The sequence below is a fragment of the Pelodiscus sinensis genome, chromosome 1, assembly GCF_049634645.1.
Source record: "Pelodiscus sinensis isolate JC-2024 chromosome 1, ASM4963464v1, whole genome shotgun sequence".
In the NCBI taxonomy this organism is placed as follows: Eukaryota; Metazoa; Chordata; order Testudines; family Trionychidae; genus Pelodiscus; species Pelodiscus sinensis.
The window spans coordinates 171566060-171587800 of record NC_134711.1 but is presented as its reverse complement, the minus strand read 5'-3'; the positions used below and the strand labels follow the sequence as shown (position 1 = coordinate 171587800).

At 38.9% G+C, this 21741-nt stretch overlaps 1 protein-coding gene across 3 annotated transcripts in view; it reads left to right on the top strand.

Annotated features, from left to right (window-relative positions):
- Positions 1-294: 294 nt before the first annotated feature.
- Positions 295-21741, top strand: part of LIPI (lipase I) — a 28751-nt gene continuing 7304 nt past the window's right edge. The window contains exons 1-9 of one of the 3 annotated variants that reach the window (XR_012897806.1): positions 295-522; positions 3699-4075; positions 7168-7276; positions 8793-8894; positions 10813-10902; positions 12211-12378; positions 13445-13540; positions 15340-15451; positions 16155-16328. Coding sequence is in view for 2 of the 3 variants with exons in the window: in XM_006136930.4 (XP_006136992.2) it covers positions 444-522; positions 3699-4075; positions 7168-7276; positions 8793-8894; positions 10813-10902; positions 12211-12378; positions 13445-13540; positions 15340-15451; positions 16155-16328 (1307 nt within the window). In the remaining variant the exon portion in view is untranslated. The remainder of the gene's footprint in view (positions 523-3698; positions 4076-7167; positions 7277-8792; positions 8895-10812; positions 10903-12210; positions 12379-13444; positions 13541-15339; positions 15452-16154; positions 16329-21741) is intronic. The other 2 variants (XM_006136930.4, XM_075909833.1) reach the window with 2 other exon arrangements.

The following is a 21741-nucleotide window of genomic DNA, read 5'->3' as shown; positions in this document are numbered from 1 at the left end:
AAAATACCATCAAACACAACCACCTTTTGTTTCCTTGGCATTTCATCTGAGCACAGCGAGCAAACAAAGTAATGTACAATTACTTCTACTCCTCCCTAAATTCCACATCTCCAGTAGAACCACCAGTAACAGACCACATCAACTGCTCAGAAGGAGTAAACCCATGTTAATCTAGTAGTCCCAAAGACAGAAAAATAAGGACAACTGCTAAAAGAAAAAAAGCCCCAGCCTCTGAAGGAACAGAGTCTGCCTCACCAACTTAAGTAAACAGGAGGAGTCATGAATTGCAAAAGCCTGAACATTGGTTTTTGCCCTATGCAAAGTAACTTCCTTCTTCTTACTTCACCTGTTTTATCACTGACGTCTAACAATTAGCTAAAAGATAGTACTAACTGAAAGCTAGTACTTTGAAAGGAAATATTCAAATATCCATTTAGTTGTGTATGTTACTTCTTGCTTTTTACCATTTCCATATGTTGAAGCTACTTCTGTTCATCTGCTTGACGTGTTGGGTAAGATCAGGTAAGAGAGCCACTAAAAGTTTTTTTTGACTTTTTTCCAAGCAGAGGAAATTAACTTTTCTAACTGCAAAATGACATGAAGATTAAATCTTGGTTAATGTAACAAACAGTCAGGTGACCATGACTGATCAGAAATTAGGACAAAGATTTTCAGTGTAAGGTAAATAAAGAAAAAACATGATACCTTATCTCCTGCATTTTTGTACACAAACTAAAAGGCATGTGTGCTTTGAATTGTGGAAGTACATAAAATAGATTTTGCAAAATAGTTTTAAATATAATCTGAGATTATTCAGCATTCATTTACTAATTATGAAGACTTTCAAAGTATATTTTAAAAATTCATGGGTTAGTATTTTTTGTTATATAGACTATAATTTGCTTATTAAACTCCTGCCAACAAAATGTGTCTTTATGTATGGTTCTCTCTGCCCTCGTGTCAAAAACCTCTAAATGAAGATAAATATGAAAGAAATTTTACAAATTTAAACAGAAAAGGGTGAAGTGATATATATTTACTGGAGTAAATACAATTGCCTAAGTGATATTTATAATTTTCTCATCTGCTAAAAGTGCATATTTGAGAAGTCTCATGATAGTGTATAAAAAAGCAATATTAATTATACAAACTAATAAATGGGTGAAATAAAAATGGGTGAAATAGATGGGTGAAATAGAATTTGCAAAGCTTCTGGTCTGCTCTGTGATTTATTGCTGAACAGTTTCAAATTATATGTAAACATTTCAAATCCATTTGAGTTTGAGAATAATAACCCAATAATTGCACAATATAAAGTATGCAGAAGTGTCCAAAGCAGATACTTTGTTCTTTTTCCCGAATTTACTTTTCAGTGAACACCTTTTATTCTTATGTGATACCTGAAAGTAAGCATTTGATATATGGTTTCCTTTTATGTAACATGCTTTCCAGCTAATGGGTTTCACTTATCTTTGTTATTTCCTAAAGAATAGGCTTTTGTGTTTCCATTGTCTGAATCTGATCTTACATTGTTTTTTATTCTTATGTAATTCCATTGACTTGAATGGAATTATTCCTGATTTGCACTGATGTAAGTGAGAGGAAAATTGAGCTTCATAAATAGAAATCAAAATTGTCCCATTAATATCAAGGAACATTTCAATATTTAAGGTATCTCTGTGTAATTCACTACAGGAGTTTGAGAAATACACTGTAATAATAATTTTATCTAATTATAAGATAGATAAAATGTGGATTTTCTAGATGGGGAACAGCAGTTTCATTCTGAACTCAGAAAAAATGTACAGTTTATCTGTATCTGAATATTGAAAATGCAATTAGATTCACATTCTAAGTATTTTTTTTATCTGAAAAGTCTCCAAAATGTAGTTGTGGGTATGTGAGTGGCATGTGTGAGAATTTCTATTTTAGTTTTCTCACCTTACCTAACATTAAGTTATGATTTGAACACAGAAATTAAATTTCACAGATGATAACATTTCAGAATCTTCCCAGTGTAAGACATTTAATTGGACCTTTTGATGTTGTTAGAATGAAGATCAAAATAATTGCATCTCAAACAGAACTGTTCTTAGATTTCAGATTTCCTCACTTTACTAAGACTCACTATATACCAGTCTATTAGGGTATGTCTACACTTGCCCCCTAGTTCGAAGTAGGAAGGCAAATGAAACATACTGAAGTTGCTAATGAAGCACAGGATTTAAATACTCCTCATTGCACGAGGAGTAACAGTTAATTTGAGGGAAGGGTTTTGGATCGGACTACCGCGTCTACACGCGGCGAGTTAATTCGGGCTACCGGCATTTTAAAATGGCGACCGGCCGCGAATATGCTAATCAAGCGCGGGGTATTTAAATCCCGCGCTTCATTGACAACTTCAGTATGCTTCATTTGCCTCCCTAGTTTAAACTAGGGGGCAAATGTAGACATACCCTTAAAGATTACATCCAGACTTGTCAACTTTTATCAATATTATGATTTACTGAGTCATATTAGTCTAGCAGGATGGAACTCAAAAAATAACAACTTCAAATTACTTAAAAATAAAACATTAAACATTTTTATTCAGAGAAGACTGGTATTGAATTTAAAATGTCAGGAATACTATATTCTGATTATGTAATAATTAAAGTTAAGTACTCTCTAATGTGGTGACTGAATAAATGAGTCCAGAGAGGTTTTGTTTCATTCCAGATAATAAAGAGCAGGAAGACTCAGAACTTTTTGTAACACTGCTCTGTCACTTCAGTTTCGTTTTCATTAGCCCTGCATATACCCACTATTCTTTTCAATGTGAACTCCATTTCTTGCAGTAACCTTGCTTTGGTCATGTTATCAATTATTTCACAAATAATTTGGCCTCTAATTATTCCCTCTGTTAATTGCTCAAATTCACATGATTTATTTTGGTTATGTGGATTTCAAACATAACATTCAGTGATCTCACTTGTCAGCTTGTTTCTTGATTAAAACAGTATAAAGTACCTTTCCATTCTTATGTTGATCACAAGTATTCCTGAGGTTTTAAAAAAATAACCCTATCTTCATCAGTAAATTTGTAACCCTCTTCATGCTTCCACCTCAATGTATTGTGGATATTCAATTCTTCTAGATCTGCCATCTGTAGCTGTGTGGAGGTTTTAAGCACGTTCACTTTCTCTTCATTGCCACTTGCTTCCAGAGAAATGTGAAAGCTTTTCTTCCAGTCTCTGCCAGATTCTTGTTTGTTTTTTGCCTATTTATAGAATCTTCAGTAAACTGAAAGTTTAGTTTAAATAACAAGCTTACATGAAAAACAACCATTTAGGAACAGAGTAGTTACTATTTCTCATCCGACTTTAACTTTCCAGAAGAAATGTATACAGGCAGTCCCCGGGTTACATACAAGATAGGGACTGTAGGTTTGTTCTTAAGTTGAATTTGTATGTAAGTCGGAACTGGTACATATTGTAGGGGAAACTCTAGCCAAACATTTCTCCAGAGCTCAGTTTTATTCTCCCACACCTCACTTCCCTCAGTCCTTTATTCTCAAGCTGAGGTGTCTGCTGAGAAAAGCCGCTCTGCGTCCCCCTGGTCCACCCTTTGTAGACAATTAGAGAAAGACAGTGGTAAAAGAATAGTTTTTCCATAGTTTACCAGATCAAACAATTATCTAATATTTTTATATTTTTCAGATACGGAACAAAAATGTCAGGAGTTCACAGATCTTAGCATACAAAGTGCTATAACTGGGACAGATCTAATAGTGAAACTGCTGCTGTATACAAGGAAAAATCAAAACTGTTCCGAGAGTCTCAGTGAATATAATTCAACTGATTCTACACATCTGGATGTGACCAAGAAAACTGTCTTTATAATACATGGCTACAGACCAACAGGCTCTACACCAGTTTGGCTGAGTGAAATAAAAGAGCTTCTCCTGTCTGTAGAGGACCTTAACCTCATTATAGTAGATTGGAACAAGGGTGCTACAACTCTAAATTATTTTACTGCTGTCCAGAAAACTAAAACGGTTGCAGACATATTGAAGAAATGGATTGACCAGATGTTGGTAAGGTAGACTTTACCCTGTAGGTAAATTATTTAAAATATTATAGCTTAGTGTGGCAAAAAAATATATATTTGAAATATAGTGGTCTCAAAAAGAATACAATAAATACTATATTTTGAAATGTCTGTACCAAAATGGTTACATTAGTGACTGCATGCAGTTACTATATCACATGCCTATCCTTGTTCTCACATCTGCTCCCATTGATGTAAAAAGCAGTTTGGACATTTTATTTTAATAGGATCGACATAGTGTTTGATTCCCTGTGCCAGTGAGGAGTTTCAGCTGCATTAAGCAAAAAACTGCTATCTCAGAGGAGAAAGTGAAGGATATGCCAAACTACACCATTACATTAAGTACTAAACGAGGCACAAAGAAAGCCCACTTATTAAGATTAGTTAGAAGCAGGGCTTGTGACAGACTTCATCAGGCCCTAGGCAATGTGTGCGTTTGTGCGTGCGGGAGGGGGGAGTTTGGCTCTGGACACCCGGGAAGAGGGGTGTCCTTGAGTGGAAGGGGCAGAGCTATGGTAGCTAGCTTACAGCACTGCCTAGACCACAACATGTGAGACTCCAGCAGTGATTTAAAGGGCTTGGGGTTCCATTTGCCCTGCTATTGCAGTAGCAGCCATGAGGGCCCAGAGCCCAGGCCCTTTTAAATCTCTAGGCCCAGGACAATTGCCCTCCTTTCTCGCTTCCCTCCCCCCATGGATGGTCTTGCGTATAAGGAAGGTTTATCAGAAATAATTGATATAAGGCTGTTAAAAACAGTTTTCCATAGTACAAAAACTTTTTATATACATCCTAGTGGTAAAAGGTGCAGCTAAAAAATCATTAATGAATAAGAGTCTGAGCCAAAACTCACAAAGTCAGTGGAAAGGTACAACCATGGACTTCACTAGGTTTTGTATCAAGTCCTTAATGAAATGGACAAAAATAATTTAAAGACTATTTATTCAATTATCCATTCAATTATATGTTTGAAATTTTGTTCAATTATCCGTTTGAAATTCTTCCATCTCCATCACTTTCCATCTTGAGCTTTTTCAGAAAGTTTAAGTATCTGTGTCAAAATGTCTGCAAAGATTTTAACAGAGAAAGAAAGTGGGATTGGGGGCAGCTGGTAAGAAGAGTGGACAGAAAGTATGGCACACTGTAGCATGGCCTCTCGTGCCGATTGGGGTGTACTTGCTAATTTATAAAATATGGTGGAAAACTGACATTATTAGAATGTCCTGCAGTCCCATACTGGAGTAAACAGAACTACATAATGCATAGTCCCAGCACCCTTATGGGCTACTACTTGCCACTTACAGTGAGCAAGTAGGCTACCTACTGGAAGAGTGGCTGTACCACATGCATGGAGAGCAGATCTTGCTCTGCCCCTATGAGATATCTACTTGCTACATACCTCTAGGAGTGACTGAGAGAAGTTCGCAATCCTGTGATCTTGAAGGCTCTAGATCTCCTCATAAGAATGGCTATACTGGGTTAGACCAATGGTTCATCTAGCCCAGTATCCTTTCTGCCGACAGTGGCCAATACCAGATGCCCCACAAGTAAGGAATACAACAGGTAATCCTCATGTGATCACTCTCCTATCACCCATTCCCAGACAAACAGAGGCTAGGGACACCATTCCTATGCATCTTGGCTAATAGCCATTGATGGACCTAACCTCCATGAATCTATCTAGCTCTTTTTTTAACCCTGTTAAAGTCCTACTCTTCATCACATCCTCTGGCAAGGAGTTCCACAGGTGGACTGTGTTGAGTGAAGAAAAACTTCCTTTTGTTTGTTTTAAACCTGCTGCCTATTAATTTCATTTGGTGACCCCTAATTCTTATATTGTGGGAATAAATAAATAACTTTTCCTTATTCACTTTTTCCACACCAGTCATGATTTTATAAACTTCTATCATATCCCCCCTTCAGCTGTGTCTAGACTACACCTTCCTTCAAAAGAAGGAATGCAAATGAAGCTGCAATTTGCAACTTCTTGCGCTTCATTTGCATACTCTCTTCCAATCCCTTTTTCTAAAGAGATTCTTTTGGAAAAAAAAAACTCCTCAGTCTAGACGTGGTTTAGACATGGTTCTTTAAAAAAAACACCCTTTTTTGAAAGAACCCTGTTAACCTCGTTCTTTAAGACAGAAGGGCTCTTTCAAAAAAGGGGGTCTGTTTCGAAAGAATTACATCTAGACTGCATTTTTTTAAAGCTCTTTCAAAAAAGGGATCGGAAAAGAGTATGCAAATCGCGGCTTCATTTGCATTCCCTCTTTTGAAAAAAGATGTAGTCTAGACGTACCCTTAGTCTCCTCCTTTCTAAGCTGAAAATACCATGTCTTTTTTTAATCTTCATATTGGACCTGTTTCAAACCCCTAATCATTTTTTGTTGCCCTTTTCTGAACCTTTTCAAATGCCAATATATCTTTTTGGAGATGAGGTGACAACATCTGTATGCGGTATTCAAGATGTGGGTATACCATGGTTTTATATAGAGGCAATATGACATTCTCTCTCTTACTGCCTATCCTTTTTTTTATATTGTCTTGGAGTCCTTTATTAGCTTACAAAAAGAGTCTCTTACTGCTTACTGCACATGGTAAGCATTGCCTCTTCTCAAGTGTTCCTACAGACATAGGCTTGATAGTCTTGCAAAACTGGCCATGTGATATCAAAGTATGATATTGGTATATTTTTAAACTGTATTGGAGGGGTGAGATCAGGGTTGCTTTTAGTAGATGGTTTTGGAATTCATCTTTCTAGAATCTGATACAACTCTGTCTCTTCTTCTTAAAAAAAAAAAATCAATGACATAGCCTGGAAGAAATGTTACCAGTCTCCTTCATACATTTTTATTATTGTACAGTAAACTAACACAGAAAGTTTAATAAAAAGAAATGTAAAATCCATCATTTTTAATTAGAAATAAAACCTAAACTTTCAAGGAAAACTAAAGAGTAAAACTTAGTTTATTGAAGTCTATTCAACTAACCATATTGTAAACCATATGGTTAACATTTCTATAACCCATGATCAAGCTGCTTTTTTTTTTTTTTTTTTTTTTTTTTTTTTTTTTTTACTGGCAGGCACATGGAGCCTCCCTTGACTCTATTTATATGATTGGAGTTAGCCTTGGGGCTCATATAGCTGGATTTGTTGGACAGATGTATAATGGTAAACTTGGCAGAATTACAGGTAAGACATTTAAACCTGCCACCCCCCTTTGAGTGTAACTTCCACCATTGTCTGAGTTAGCTGCATAACACACGATGCCAGTGTTGAAATATCAACAAATATGTCACAATTAAATTACTTAGCATGATTATGATAATGAATCAAATGCAACTTTGATATAAATCCAGAGATTAATTTGAGCTAATATAACATAAACAGTGTATTGCATTATTATTTTTTTAAGTTCACTACAAAAATTCTGCCTAGGATTTAAGTTACTCTGGAAAATATTATGGCCAAAATGTTCAAACCTACTTGACAACAGTTAAAATCCTAAATAGCAATGGCAAGTTCTTAACACGCTCCCTAATCAGGTCACCTGCTTTAGAGAAGCTTAAATATGGACTTACATTTTGAGGCCATGCTTCTCAGAAGTTCTGTTAATTTCAATGGGAGGTTTGGATGCATGTTAAAACCAGTGGAATATGGGTGCATAAAAATACAGGATGAAGATCCTACATTTGAGAGATCTGTGGCAGAGATGAACAAAGATAAGTCATTTACTTCACCGAGCTTCAAGAAACCAGCTTCTTCCATTTTGGTCCTTGTGTGTTCACAGTTCATTCTCTGATTTTTTTCATACTCACAAATACTAAGTTTAAAATAAAAACCCAGTTGAAACCTGATCAGTTTCATCCAATTTTGCAATAAAACTATGCGTATCTACAAATTTCAGATAATTTCAACACAAACCTATAACTGGATAATTTGGAGCTAGGCAAATGTCATACCATGTTTTTTTGATTTCAGTCTGGCTGTTTTTTTCCTGAAATACCCCACTCACATAGCAGACATTGTTTTTTGTTGCAAAAGAATAAAGCAATTCTGCTAACTCAGCACCATGTAGGTGGCTTGTTACTCACCTAGATAAAAGGGAGGTGGGACTCATTCTTTGGTAGAGAGAATCTAGGGCTGTGTCTACACTGCAGGGATTAACTCAAAATAAGCTATGCAAATTGAGCTATGTCAATTGCATAGCTTATTTTGAAATAAATAGGGAGCATCTACACAGCACTTATTTCAAAATAGAGCACTCTTCCTCCGACTTACCTTGTTCCTCATACAATGAGGGTTACAGAAGTTGGAGTTAGAAGTCCTCCAGCTTGACAGTAGTTTGACACTATTTCAAAATAACTCCCTGCTGTGTAGACACAGATCAAGTTATTTCGGAATAGCGCTAGTTATTTTAAAATAGTGTGCAGTGTAGACATACCCTAGCATGTGGATCAATCAGTCTTGTAGTAGGAACCCTAAGAACAATTAAGTCTGGAGCAATGGCTTGAGCTGTATTGCTTTATCATAATGTTAATATATTAATATGGACAAACCCAGAAAGGGATGAGCCTTTAGGTATAAACTTTGTGTTACAGTAGATGATAAGGACATCTATTCAAACATGTCTGCTGCAGATATAAAAATTATTATTGAAATAGAACCCTTGAAAAATAATGCCCTCATGAGTCTTCTTTTCTTTCAGGTCTTGACCCAGCTGGCCCCTCATTCACTGGGAAGCCACCAAATGAGAGATTGGATCCTACAGACGCACTATTTGTTGATGTTATTCATAGTGATATAGATGGTAATGACATAGCTTGTTTGAGTTTAGGGGGAAATGGACAAACTGGAATGCAGGAGTAGGAAAGAAAAAGGGAAGAAAGTCAATTAGGTGCATCTAAGTAATGTTGCTCTTGTACATACTGATAAACAGGAGCTGTTCTGAGTTGTTGTTATCTAGGGGACTGGTCCCATTTTATTCAATAGGAGTTTTGCCCACTGACTTCATTGGCATGAAATAACTCTCCATGGGTACGTCACTATGCGGCAGAGCAGTGCTTCTGCTGTTGAGCCTCTGGGGTTTGGTTAACTTTTTTGGAGAATGGATTTTAACTGAGGATGGATTTAGAGCCATTATGGAGAATCCTGAGCAGAACCTCATTAAAGTAATAATGAAATCAAGATTTTTATAATGCAAAAATAAGAAAGTCAGTCAGGATTTCCACAGCACTGTAATTCTGCCAAATTAAAATTAGTTCCAATGATTTTTAAGAGCACAAAAAATCTCTCATCTATCTCCTTTGATCCTATGTATTACAATAGAGTCTCTTAGTAATAATAATATTAACTGTTAACATTCATTTACCGATTTACAGATGAAGGCATATAAAACAATCAATTTCCCAAGTCAAGGTGTTTTAAAGATACTAAATTCAGTAAAATGAATGGCTGTGTCTAGACTGCTTTTGCAGAAAAACTTGCCAGCTGTCTACACTATCTACACTGGCCGCTTGAATTTCCACAAGAACACTGACTTCCTACTGTCTGCAATCAGTGCTTCTTGCGGAAAAACTATGCTGCTCCCATTCGGGCAAAAGTCCTTTTGCGCAAAGCTTTTGCGAAATTGGCCACGGATGCTTTTGCGCAAAATTGCTTTTGCGGAAAAGCGTCCATGCCAATCTAGACGCTCTTTTCTGCAAATGCTTTTAACAGAAAACTTTTCTGTTGAAAGCATTTGCGGAAAATCATGCCAGTCTAGATGTAGCCAGTAAGTATATTAGAACCTCAGAATTATGAACAACTCAGGAATGAAGGTTATTTAAATTCTGAACTGTCCAGAACTTTGAACAAAACGTTATGGTTGTTCTTTCAAAAGTTTACAACTGACCTTTGACTTAATACAGCTTTGAACCTTTACTATACAGAAAAGTGCTGCTTTTAACCACCTTAATTTAAATGAAACAGGCAAAGAAACAGTTTCCTTACCATATCAAATCTTTTGTTTCAAATATTCCCTTTATATTTTTCGTAGTTTACTTTTAACACAGCACTGCACTGAATTGAGGTTTTTTTGGGGGGGTCTCAAAAAAAGACTGCATACTTTCACTTACAAATGAGGTGTGTGATTGATTGGTCGGTTCAGAATTCTGGTGTTCATAGCTCTGAGGTTTTATTGTACGTTTTTAATGTATATTAACCTAACCCAAAGCTCACTAAAATCAGTGAGAATTCTTTTCCATTCTACTATATTGTATTGTAGGCTCCTAGATTGCTTCAGACCTCAGTGTTTTGAGCATAGAAAGAAATACCCTAATTAAACTAACATGGATGCAGAATTTTGATTGCTGAGAAGACCCAAAACTCTGAATGTCCTGATGTTTATGCAGTTAAAATCCCAGCCACAAACAGTATATAAATGTAGGGCTCTATTCTTCTTTCATTGCAGTGCAAATATCTGGTTAGAATACAGTCCACTGATTGATTTTTGCATATATTTACTTTTTTTTTTAAAGAAAACAACATGATTAAAAGAAAAAAAGTGGAACTAGGAAAAGACAAACATATTCTATTTATCTGAATAGGTGCTATAAACAGAACATCAGAAAAAATTACTTCAGAAACTATTTACTGCTAAGACTTATTAAACATTCTTGTGTAATTATAGATTCTTCATTTGAAAATTTGCTTGATGTACTTTATTACCCCAAATGTTTTTACTTTAGCTCTAGGCTACAGGAAACCTCTAGGAAATATCGATTTCTATCCAAATGGAGGAACAGATCAGCCTGGCTGTCCACAAACAGTGTTTGGTGGTAAATAGAAACATGTTCATTTTAATTCAGAAAAGAGGAGGGCAGAAGATGTCTGTAGTTAATCAGCTAAGGTTTGGCTAGACAAAAGTGAACTCCATGAAGTTTGCATGTATAGAACTGTTGGGATGGCTGAACCAAACATATTCTTGTTCTTTTCCACTCTGCTATTGCACAGATCAGAATTAGTCCTCACATACTGCTACCTAGATTTTGACTCCCCCCCCCTCCCCAAAAAAAGCTCCCTCCGTTCAGATAGAAGAGGCATCTCACATCTCAGACCAAAACACCAGGAGTATCTTATTACTTACAGTATAGACAATAGGGTTACCATGTTAGGGTTACCATGTAACTTGAAAAATGAATAATCCTGTAGCACCTCAGATAGATTAGATTAGATTAGATTAGATTATTATAAAATTTTGTGGATGGGCCATTATAAAACGAGTCTTCCTTACATTTAACATGTCAGTGACATCTAAAGCTAATTATGGGGCACTTCCAGCCCACTCATTTAGCCTCATAAGCACCTGCACTACAATTGACGGGTCCATTTTTTTCTTTCTTCTCCCTTCTTTTTCTATTATTGCCCTTTCTATTATTGCTTTATTGCCTTTCTGAAGACAGCTTTTGCAGAGGGGATGTTCCTTAGGTAGCTGTGACCAGGGAGAGTTCCTAGTAGCAGAGTCCCATTGTTAAGGATATGTGGGACCACAGGGGACTGGAACTGCTATGAATGACCTGTATGGATGACCATGGATGCTTGAGAATCCCTTAGGATTCCCCGGTATCTGCAGTGTTATAGAAAGATCTTACAGACTAATTTGTGGGGAGAAGGGAACTTGACTTCCATAAGAACAGCATGAGGGGATTTGGATGAGATGTTCCCACAAGGTCTCTCTCCCTGAGCTCCCTTCCATGGGAAGGGCAATGTGACCCCTTTTAACTTGGGCCCATGTTTAATTCCAGTACATCTACATTTTGAAGGAGAGCTTAGTACAATACTTTTTCTATGTACACTGTCCCTTTATTTTGCAACTGTATACTCTACTAGCTCCTCATTAATTCCTCATCTTTTATTTGGATAGATATAAATCCACTCTCCATTGCTGAAAGCTGGTAGCCAAATGAGCCATAAGCCAACCTTCTTCTCCGTCTAATTTTTTTCAAAAAGGCAAAACCCTGAACAGTAGGGAATAATTTAGTCATTAGCAATGATTATTTTGTTATGTGGCTAATTTTTTTTTCTTTGGAAACAAAAAATGTGATGCATATTCCTTTCATATTTCATTTTTCTTTTTGAATTGAAAGGATTTCAGTATTTTAAATGTGACCATCAGAGATCTGTTTTCCTGTTCCTGTCTTCCTTGCAACAGAGTTGCAACATAACAACCTACCCTTGTGATTCATACTTTAATTACAAGAGTGGAAAATGTATCAACTGTGAAGCTTTTCAACCAATGTCCTGTCCAATACTGGGTAAGAGTTATTTGGTGGTGTCTGTTTTGTAAGTTGGACGGACGAATAATGTATTTGTGAATTTTTCCCTGCAGTCTCTTCATTGAAAATAGCTGTTTCTTGAATCGCTTAGGCTTTGTCTCCATATTGTAGCTTGCTGTAAATGTTATAGGAGACACTGACAGGAACTGTGGAAGGGATTTGCTTGCAGAGATACCTAGCATCTAAAAATAACCTAATTTTTAATATTATGATTGCTTTTTTAAAGGCCTCTAGATTTATTGCAGGGGTTAAAACCATATAAATTTTCTAGTCTGAAATAGTATGGCAAACAAAAAATAATTAGACTCTTGTAGAAATATAAGGTTAGGGAGAGATGAAAAAGATTGGGACAGTTTCATTTAGAGAGGAGATGAATAAGAGAGTCATGATAGAAATATGCAAAATATGAATGGTGAAGACATTAAATCAGGCATACCCATGTACCCTCTTTCATAGCACAAGAATAAGGAGACAACCAATGAGACTGACTGGCAACAAATTAAAAAATGGGTAAAATAGAAACACTTTTTTACATTGAGTATAAGAGGATTAAACATTTAAAATATGTCTACAAATACATTACATGGGATAACTCCTCCCCACCCCACAACATTCTTAGGATGCATATTAACCCTCATAATTCAGTGATAAGCCAACCAATTTATGGAAAGAATAGGAAGAAACTTTACCTCTGGAACTTTTCCATTATTGTTCAGCATAAGGTTGCTTGCATTCTCTGAAGCGGTTGGTAATGGTCATTTTAGAAATAAGATACTAGATAGGATGGTCCCCTGCTCTAATCCAAAATGATAAATTTTATGACCTTAATATAGCAGGAAAAGTATGTTAAGTGGCCTACCAAAAACCAAAAGGATATATATTATCTATTGGATTGGTTGGATGATTTTTATATTTTCCAGATCAGTTTTCTTTTCCAAACTGCACAAATAAGTTAAATTGTATAACCTTCAGTAATTTGCTCCTTTGTATTTGTTGCTATTTTTCTTAGTAATTTCATGTTGGATTTATAAAATTTGGATTTTAGGTTATTATGCTGATAAGTGGAAAAACTATTTAATCCAAAAAGACCCTCCAGAAACGAAGGCTTATTTTGATACTTCAGCCGACAAACCATTTTGCAGTAAGTGACTGACCATTTATTACTTTTTTACACTTACCAAACTTGTCATTGATTATAAACTGATCCAGAAAACATGAAGTTCTTGATTACATGTTGAACACTGTTCCTATACTACAGTAAAAAGCATGTAAACTATCAGTTTAAGTGCCAGTGTATAGAATGGAGAAAGGAGCAGGATGATCTGGGCAGAATAGTAAGCAACGAGTGAGCTGAACTGGAAAGAGAAAGAAATGTGGCTGCTTTGGATAATGGGGAAACATGACTGTCAAGCTGTGATCCCTGTAGGCTGAGTGCTTGGACGGTCACCCAGGAGAAATTTAAATGCCACCAAGCTGATTAACAGATATCTAAAGCTCTCACAGCTGGCAGCATTTGTTTCTAATATTGGTGCACATATGAAAATTTATTCTGCACATATATAGAAAAATTCGAGGGAACATTGGCTGTCAGGAGGGAAAGTGAAGTCAGAGAATTAGGCTGGTTAGTTACACAGGAGAGGCTGGGTGAGAGAACTTGCTTAGTTGGGAAAGGAAAGGTACATGGTTGTACTGTTCATATTATAAGCAAAACACACGTGGTGGAAAAAAGAAGCCCTGCCCAGCTTGGCACAGTAAAGTACTAATAAACTAGAACCAACAGAGAAATTATATCAATAAATGAGTCAGGAAAGTAATGACTGAGTGAAGCCTATGTTAATCCCTAGGAATTTGAAAAGGAAAAATATTACTGAGGAAACAAATAAAGGAAACTAAGAAATAAACAAGAGATGATCAAACTAAAAACACAAGACATACATAGGGAAAACAAACTTCAAACATTTATATAAAATGAGATTTGTTTTTTGAGCAAACAAAATATACAAAATAGTTGTAACTGACTTTAGTGCTGAAAAAAATATAACAGCCCAAAATAGTTTCTTTTCCTCTGATTATCCACACAACACGTACTGTATTGGCAGAAGCAATGCAGTCCAGTGTCCTCCAGCATTCTGACAATGGATCTCAACTATTTTCTGGAAATGGGCCTTCCAGAAGTGACTTGGTGGTTTTGCAACATTCTCAATCACTCTCTGTGGAGGCGGCCAGCAAAGAAGGCAGTTACAAAGTGACCCCGGTTCCTTTGTCAGGCAGAACTCCCACTGAAGTGAACAGAGTTTTGGTTGAATAATGGAATGCAGGATCAGACTCTTCATACTAATAGTGATGTTTATTTTGTAATATGGGATGTAATGGGCTATACTAGCACTTTTGGCCTAGAGAAGGCCAAAAGACCCAATTGCAGTGTGAGTCTGTGAGGAAGTGCTTAGGAGTTGACCAGGCCAGTGACAGGATCTTTTTCTTCTAAGAACTGGTGAAAGCCATCAGCTTTCTTTACATAATTCCAAATAGCCAACATATGGAAACTACTTTTAATTAGTAGCCTCTTAGGGCATGTCTATACTAGGGAAATATATTCCCCTTATTTCAAAAAAACAAGCAAAGCATTCACACTACCAAGCCTTTTATTTCAAAATAAGGGGCTGGTTATTTTGAAATAATAACTCCTGCTTTTCTTGGGGAATAAGCTTATTTTGAAATAATTATTTTGGGAGTTATTATTTTGATACAACTTATTTATAAACCATTTCCTAGTGTAAACATGCCCATAGCTCTGAAGGAATGAAGGAACCAGTATTCCGAAGAAATAGATAATGAGTCATCACCTTATCCAGTGAGTCATTTTAATAGGGAGAGAACAGGAATTATATTTATGACGATGAGTTCAACCTTTGAATCTTATTTTCTGTTTCTGTTTTGCAGTGTATAACTACTTTGTGGATTTTATTACATGGAACAAAAGCACTAGGAGAGGTTTCATTAGAATTAAAATAACAGATAATGCTGGAAACACAATAGAATCAAAAGTGAATAGGTAAGTCATGTTTTACTCAACAGGTTTTGTATTTTTTATTTATCTAAAGCTGTCTTAGCTTTCAGCAGAATCTACTGAGATAGATTAAAAAAAAGAAGAAAACCATTAAAAGTTCTGTTACTGTAAGTGCTGAGTTGGGTAAAATATAGGACAGTCTTGCATAGCAGAATATTATTTGAGATTTGTTCTGCTTTTGGGTAAAAATGAAAAGCCATACTGTATCCAGTAACTTATCATGTTCCCTTTCACTGGAAGATCTAAAATAAAAATGGATGCCACTAACATATAGGCTACATCTAGACTGCCCCCTCTTGCGCAAGAAAATATGAAAATGAGGCAAAGGGGTAAATATCACTGTGCCTCATTTGCATACTTAATGAGCCTAGACTTTACTTTCACTTTCGAAAGGGCGCTTGATCAGCACACCACCGGAATGTGAGTATGCAAATGAAGCCTGGGATATTTAAATCCCATGCTCATTTGCACTTTTGAAGTGCTTGATTTGCATCTCTCTGTCGGCAGAAGGGTTTAGTTTAGACACACCTGTAATGTGGTGTAAAGTTTCTGAATATACCAGGGAATATGGCTCCAGATCTTCTGATTCCCAGTTCTGAACCTAACCACAAGACAACTTAACCAAAAGTAATATTTTTAATAACAGTGGATTTGACTCAGATAATAATGTATTATATTGTCTCTTTAGTGAGGCTGCTACATTTCAGCAGTACAGACAAGCCAGTGTCCTTGCTGGATTTTATGAGGATTTTGAAAAAATATCAAGAATTTCTTTGACTTTTTCTACAAGGACTCTAACAGGCCCAAAATATAAGCTCAGAATTCTCCGAATGAGGCTAAGATCTATTACATATCCTGAAAGGTAAGTGGCTATTTGGTAAAGGGGATACTTGAAAACTAGATTGATTGAGGCATTTCTGGAAAATTATATATTGGGCTGTTTGTGGAAATTTGGGTATAATGCATCTCTCTCTCTCTCTCTCTCTCTCTCTCTCTCTCTCTGTATATATGTATATTAGAGATTTGTGCTTCTGTCTATGTGTCTGTCTGCAAGTCCATTTGTTTAAAGACTCCTCCTAAATAATAAGAGCTAGGACCACCACATTCCTAACTTAAAGCAAAGTCAGGATTTGGTTGTGCCAGGAAAATGAGAGGCACCAGGAATGGGACTATTTTCCATAACATAGAAAAGGAGAAGCATTTTGGAGGGATACAACGCTGAGAGTGGCCACTGGAGGCAGCAAGCTCACAGGGGAGAGCTATCCTGCAGAGTGTCCACTGGGGGCAGCCATACCACCAAGGGAATGGCCAGCAGGGCTGAGGCTCTTGGCTGCAGCACCAGAGGGGAGAAGAGAAAAGGCTCCTAGGGGGTTGGCGTGTCTGGGGGAAGAAAAAAGGACCCTGGCTGCCCTGTGGAGACTGGGACGAGAGAAAAAGCCCCTGGCAGCTAGGAGGGTGAACAGGGGGGAGAGAAAAGGCCCCCTGTGAATGGGGAGGGGGCTGGGGAGCGAGAAAAGGCCCCCATCGTCCATAGAGAAACTGGGGAGAGAGAAAAGGCCCCTGGTGGCTGGTGGGAGGCTGGACGGGGGGCGGGGGGAAGGGGAAGGAGGGAGAAAAATAGCCCCTGGTATCAGGTGGGGACTGGACAGAGTGAAAAGGTATGGTATAGAGGGGAGAAACAAGAAGTGAGGTGTGCGCTGATTACACACAACTTTATGAGAATCAGGCTCCTCCTCTCCCTAGTGTTGCCAGGTGTCCAGTTTTGAACCGGACAGTCCAGTATTTGAGCTTTATGTTTGGGAAACAAATTGAGAAAATATAAATGTCTGGTATTTTCTAAATAAGATGTCATGTAGATTGTTATGTAATGTCAAGTATGTCCAGTATTTTTGTTGAAACCATCTGGCAACCCTATCTCTGCATCCTATCAAACTGCTGCTACAGGTCATTTGACATGCCCTGCAAATTCTAGGTGCACAAGCGCACTTAGTTAAACTACCCTATCCTGTTATGACAATCGTGCAGCCACTAAAATAAAGGAGGGTCATTCACTAGCTTAGGTTGCTCCCCACTGCTGTAGAATGTTACTGTGAAGCAAAATGGCACAACATAGATCGATACTTTTACTTACCGCTCAGTAATGTAGGCACTTCTGAAAATGTTACTCGAACTCAAAAGTTCCTGATTCCCAGACAATTTTTTCAGTACCAGATTATAGAATATATACCTAGCTTATAGAATCGAAAGGGACCTTGAGAGGTCATTAAGTCCAGCCCCCTATCCTCATGGCAGGACCAAGTACCATCTCTGACAGATTTGCTCCAGAACCCTAAATGGCCCCCTCAAGGACTGACCTCACAATCCTGAGTTTAGCAGGCCAATGATCAAACCACTGAGTTATCCCTCCCCCACAAATGCTGATTTATACAGCCAATTAGAACAATGGCTATCTCAAATACTGCAACTTTCTATTTCATCAGCAGCTTTGTGGAATAAAATATGTCAACAACATCTTGCACTGTATACAAAGAATAATAGGGATTGCAGATGAAAGTAATTTCCTGTGTGCAAATGGCAAGACAAAATGTAAATCATGCAAGCAAAGAAACAGGCTAGAAAAAAAAAAAGGGTTTTGAGGTGCTGGCTGTCCCATGAAATTCCCAATTAAGATTTCATTTGATGAGGTTTTGAGGAAGAGGAGAGGATGGAATGAGCAAGATAATTCTTATTTTCTTCATTATGGATTTCCTGTGGCTCTGTTTCTAAGGGTACATCTAGTCTGCAGTGCTATTTCAGGATACCTCTGGTATCCCAAAATAGCTATTCCATGTCTTTTGAACCAGCCTGTTATTTTGAAATAGATTTTGAAATAATCATAGAACACTAGAACTGGAAGGGACCTCAGGAGGTCATCGAGTCCAGTACCCTACCCTCATGGCAGGACCAAGAACCATCCAGACCATCCCTGATGGGTGCCTGTCTAACCTGCTCTTACATATCTCCAGTGATGGAGATTCCACAACCTTCCTAGGCAATTTATTCCAGTGTTTAACCACTCTGACAGTTAGGAAGTTTTTCCTAATGTCCAACCTAAACCTTCCTTGCTGCAGTTTAAGCCCATTGCTTTTTGTCCCATCCTCAGAGGCCAAGAACAATTTTTCTCCCTCCTCCTAGTAACACCCTTTTAGATACTTGAAAAACTGCTATCATGTCCCTTCTCAGTCTTCTCTTTTCCAAATTAAACAAGCCCAGTTCTTACAGTCTTTCCTCATAGGTCATGTTCTCTAGACCTTTAATCATTCTTGTTGCTCTTCTCTGGACCTTCTCCAATTTCTCCACATCTTTCTTGAAATGTGGTGCCCAGAACTGGACACAATACTCCAACTGAGGCCTAATCAGCACAGACTAGAGTGGAAGAATGACTACTTGTGTCTTGCTCACCTGTTAATGCATCCCAGAATCATGTTTGCTTTTTTTTTTGCAATAGCGTCACACTGTTGACACATATTTAGCTTGTGATCCACTATGACCCCTAGATTCCTTTCTGCAGGATTCCTTCCTAGACAGTCGCTTCCCATTCTGTATGTGTGAGACTGATTGTTCCTTCCTAAGTGGAGCACTTTGCATTTGTCCTTATTAAACTTCATTAAACTTCATCCTATTTACCTCAGATTCTATTTCCAAGATTCATATAAAAAGGACATGAGGCAGATCAGATCTTTTTTACAAATCAAGAAAAAACAAGTGAACCGCCCTCATTGCCTATGCTCACCTGCATTTCTCCATAACTAGAGCCCCGCATCACAATATCTCTTGCATGATTGGGTCTTTACAGAAGCAAAGATGCAAATGTGATGTAAGGGCTTTTTGCAGCAACTCTCCACATTTCTGAATGAGTTTGGTCTGTTGCACACAACTGGGGTGCACTTTATTATCAAGCTTGATTTGAATCTCTCTTGCAATCTGTATGCTAAACAATCCACTTTCAAATAGATCTATACAGATCAGCAAAGGAGGTTCTAGAGATGGGAACATTCTGGGCATTTCAACAGGGTTTCCTCTTGCAAATCACCCCAACTATTTCTTTAACAGCCAACTTACTTGTAAAAGGCATCTCCAATGTCATCTGAGGGACCAACCTCAAGCAAAGAGCTTTACAGGCTGCTGTCAGCTAATATTGTAGCTATCCCAGGTGCTTTGTAAGTAGGGGCTAGAAAAATCTATGCAATACCATGGGATATTTTTGATATATTAATTTTGGATCAGTGCAAGAACTATAGTGACTGAATGCTGTGTACGCATGGGAGGGAGTAGTGACCTAGCGGTGAAAGATTACACCATACCGTTAGTTCCTGGACTGACCACCTGCCATCTCCAAGGATGTAAATCTCACTGCACCTGTCAATTACACTGAGTCCAGTTTTCAAAGCCTAAACATAGAGGCACGTGTTCAAGCTGGCGTATGTACACAGGCAGCTGCCTCCTGCCAATTCTGTGAAAATCTGGCCGTAGGCAGCTGCAATTCTTCTCTCTGCCGAAGGGCCCAAGCACTCAGGGGTGGGTGAAGTGCTTGCAGCGCCGGGCAATGGGCACTTGTGGGGTTACGTCCTAGCGTTGTAAAATCCCACTGAATTGCCCAACTGTGGACACATTCCGTTCAGCCAATTAGAGGGGAACAGGAATTTGTTCCATGAGGGTTAAGGGATGTTTTGGAATAGCGATTTATTTTGAAATTAGATTGAAATAAGATTTACAATTTGCATAACTCAAATTGCATATTTAATTTGGCCCTTTGGGTGCAGTGTAGTTGCACCATAAATGACTGCCTGCAAAGCTTTTGTACCACTTTAACTATACTTACTTGAAACCAGCATAGCTAAAGGTGTACAGCTCCCTAAAGTGGATAGCATATTGATGGTAAGGTGCTTATTCAGGTACAGTCAACCCCATACATTTAGAGGATAAGCTATATTAGTATTAGGCACCTTTATAGCAGCATAACGAACTGTTCCTGCACATGGCTTGTACTGCTAGGACTATTTTGGTAAAAAAACCCCAAAACCCATCTAATTGAATGTGGCGGGGTAGCCCCGCCCCTCCTGAAAACCGCCGGCACGCCGCGGGAAGGGGGGGAGGACTCACCCCCCGGGACGGCACAGCCCGCCGCCCGCGGCTTCAGCGCGGGGAAGCCGGCGCACCGGCCGGGGAATGAGCCAGGACGGGCGGGGGCGAGCGGAGCCGCCGGGACGCCGCAAGCATGGCGGGGGGGCTCACCCCTCGGCGCGGCACAGACCGCTGAGCACGGGGCGAACACGGGGGGGCCGGCACCCCGGCCGGGGGACGAGCCGGGGCCGGCAGATAGTGCCGGAAGAGGCCGGGGGCGGGGTGACGGCGGGGTGACGTCACATGACGCCCGGCCCGGGGAGGGGCCGCAGGCAGATGAAGGCACGGACGTCATCTGCCTGCGACCGGCGGGCCATTCAAAAGCGGCCGTGAGCCAGGCAAGAGGGGGGGATGCCGAGGAGACGCTTCCCCCGCAAGGACCGGAGAGCGTAAGCTGGTGTTGGAGGCCCTGGGTGGGGACCGAGGGAGCACCCAGGTGAACCGATTGGTTCCGGGGGAAGAAGTGGCCCAGGGCAGGGACGTGGACCCTGAGAGCAGGGGAGTTTAGAGGTCTCGACCCCCCCTGCTAGGTGGGGAGTCTTTCCCTGACCTTAGGGCCCTGGGCTGGGGTCCGGAGCGAGGGCAGGCCCGGACCCACTTCCCCCAACCGCCGTGGGGCACGCACAGAGTGAGTCGCGTGGAGTGGCAGACGACTTTGGTGACTGAGGGGGCGGACTTAAGCCCCCCTCTGGGGGTCAATCCCCTACATTGAAATAATTATATCAGCTCAAAAACTGTGTAGACCAGGCCTAATTAGTATCATGAAGGAAGCAGGTATTTTACTCTGAGAAGAGCTAGAATGATTTTACTTTAAAAGCATTTACAGTGAGAGAAACCATAAGACCTAAATTTATGTAAATAAAACAACCATAAAACAAGTTTTGTTAAATTATTGAGTAATCTGGTAGAATCGGCAGACCATAAACAGACTGTCCAATCTCAGTGTTACCTTGCACTCTTATTTGTGGACTGCCAGAAGCTGGACTGGAGAATAGAAGATGGATCATTGGACAAATTGCCTATTCCTTTCATTTCCATTCTGATCCCTGAACTGGCTACTGTCAGAAGACAGGAATACCAGCTCAATGGACAGCTGGTCTGATCCAATATGG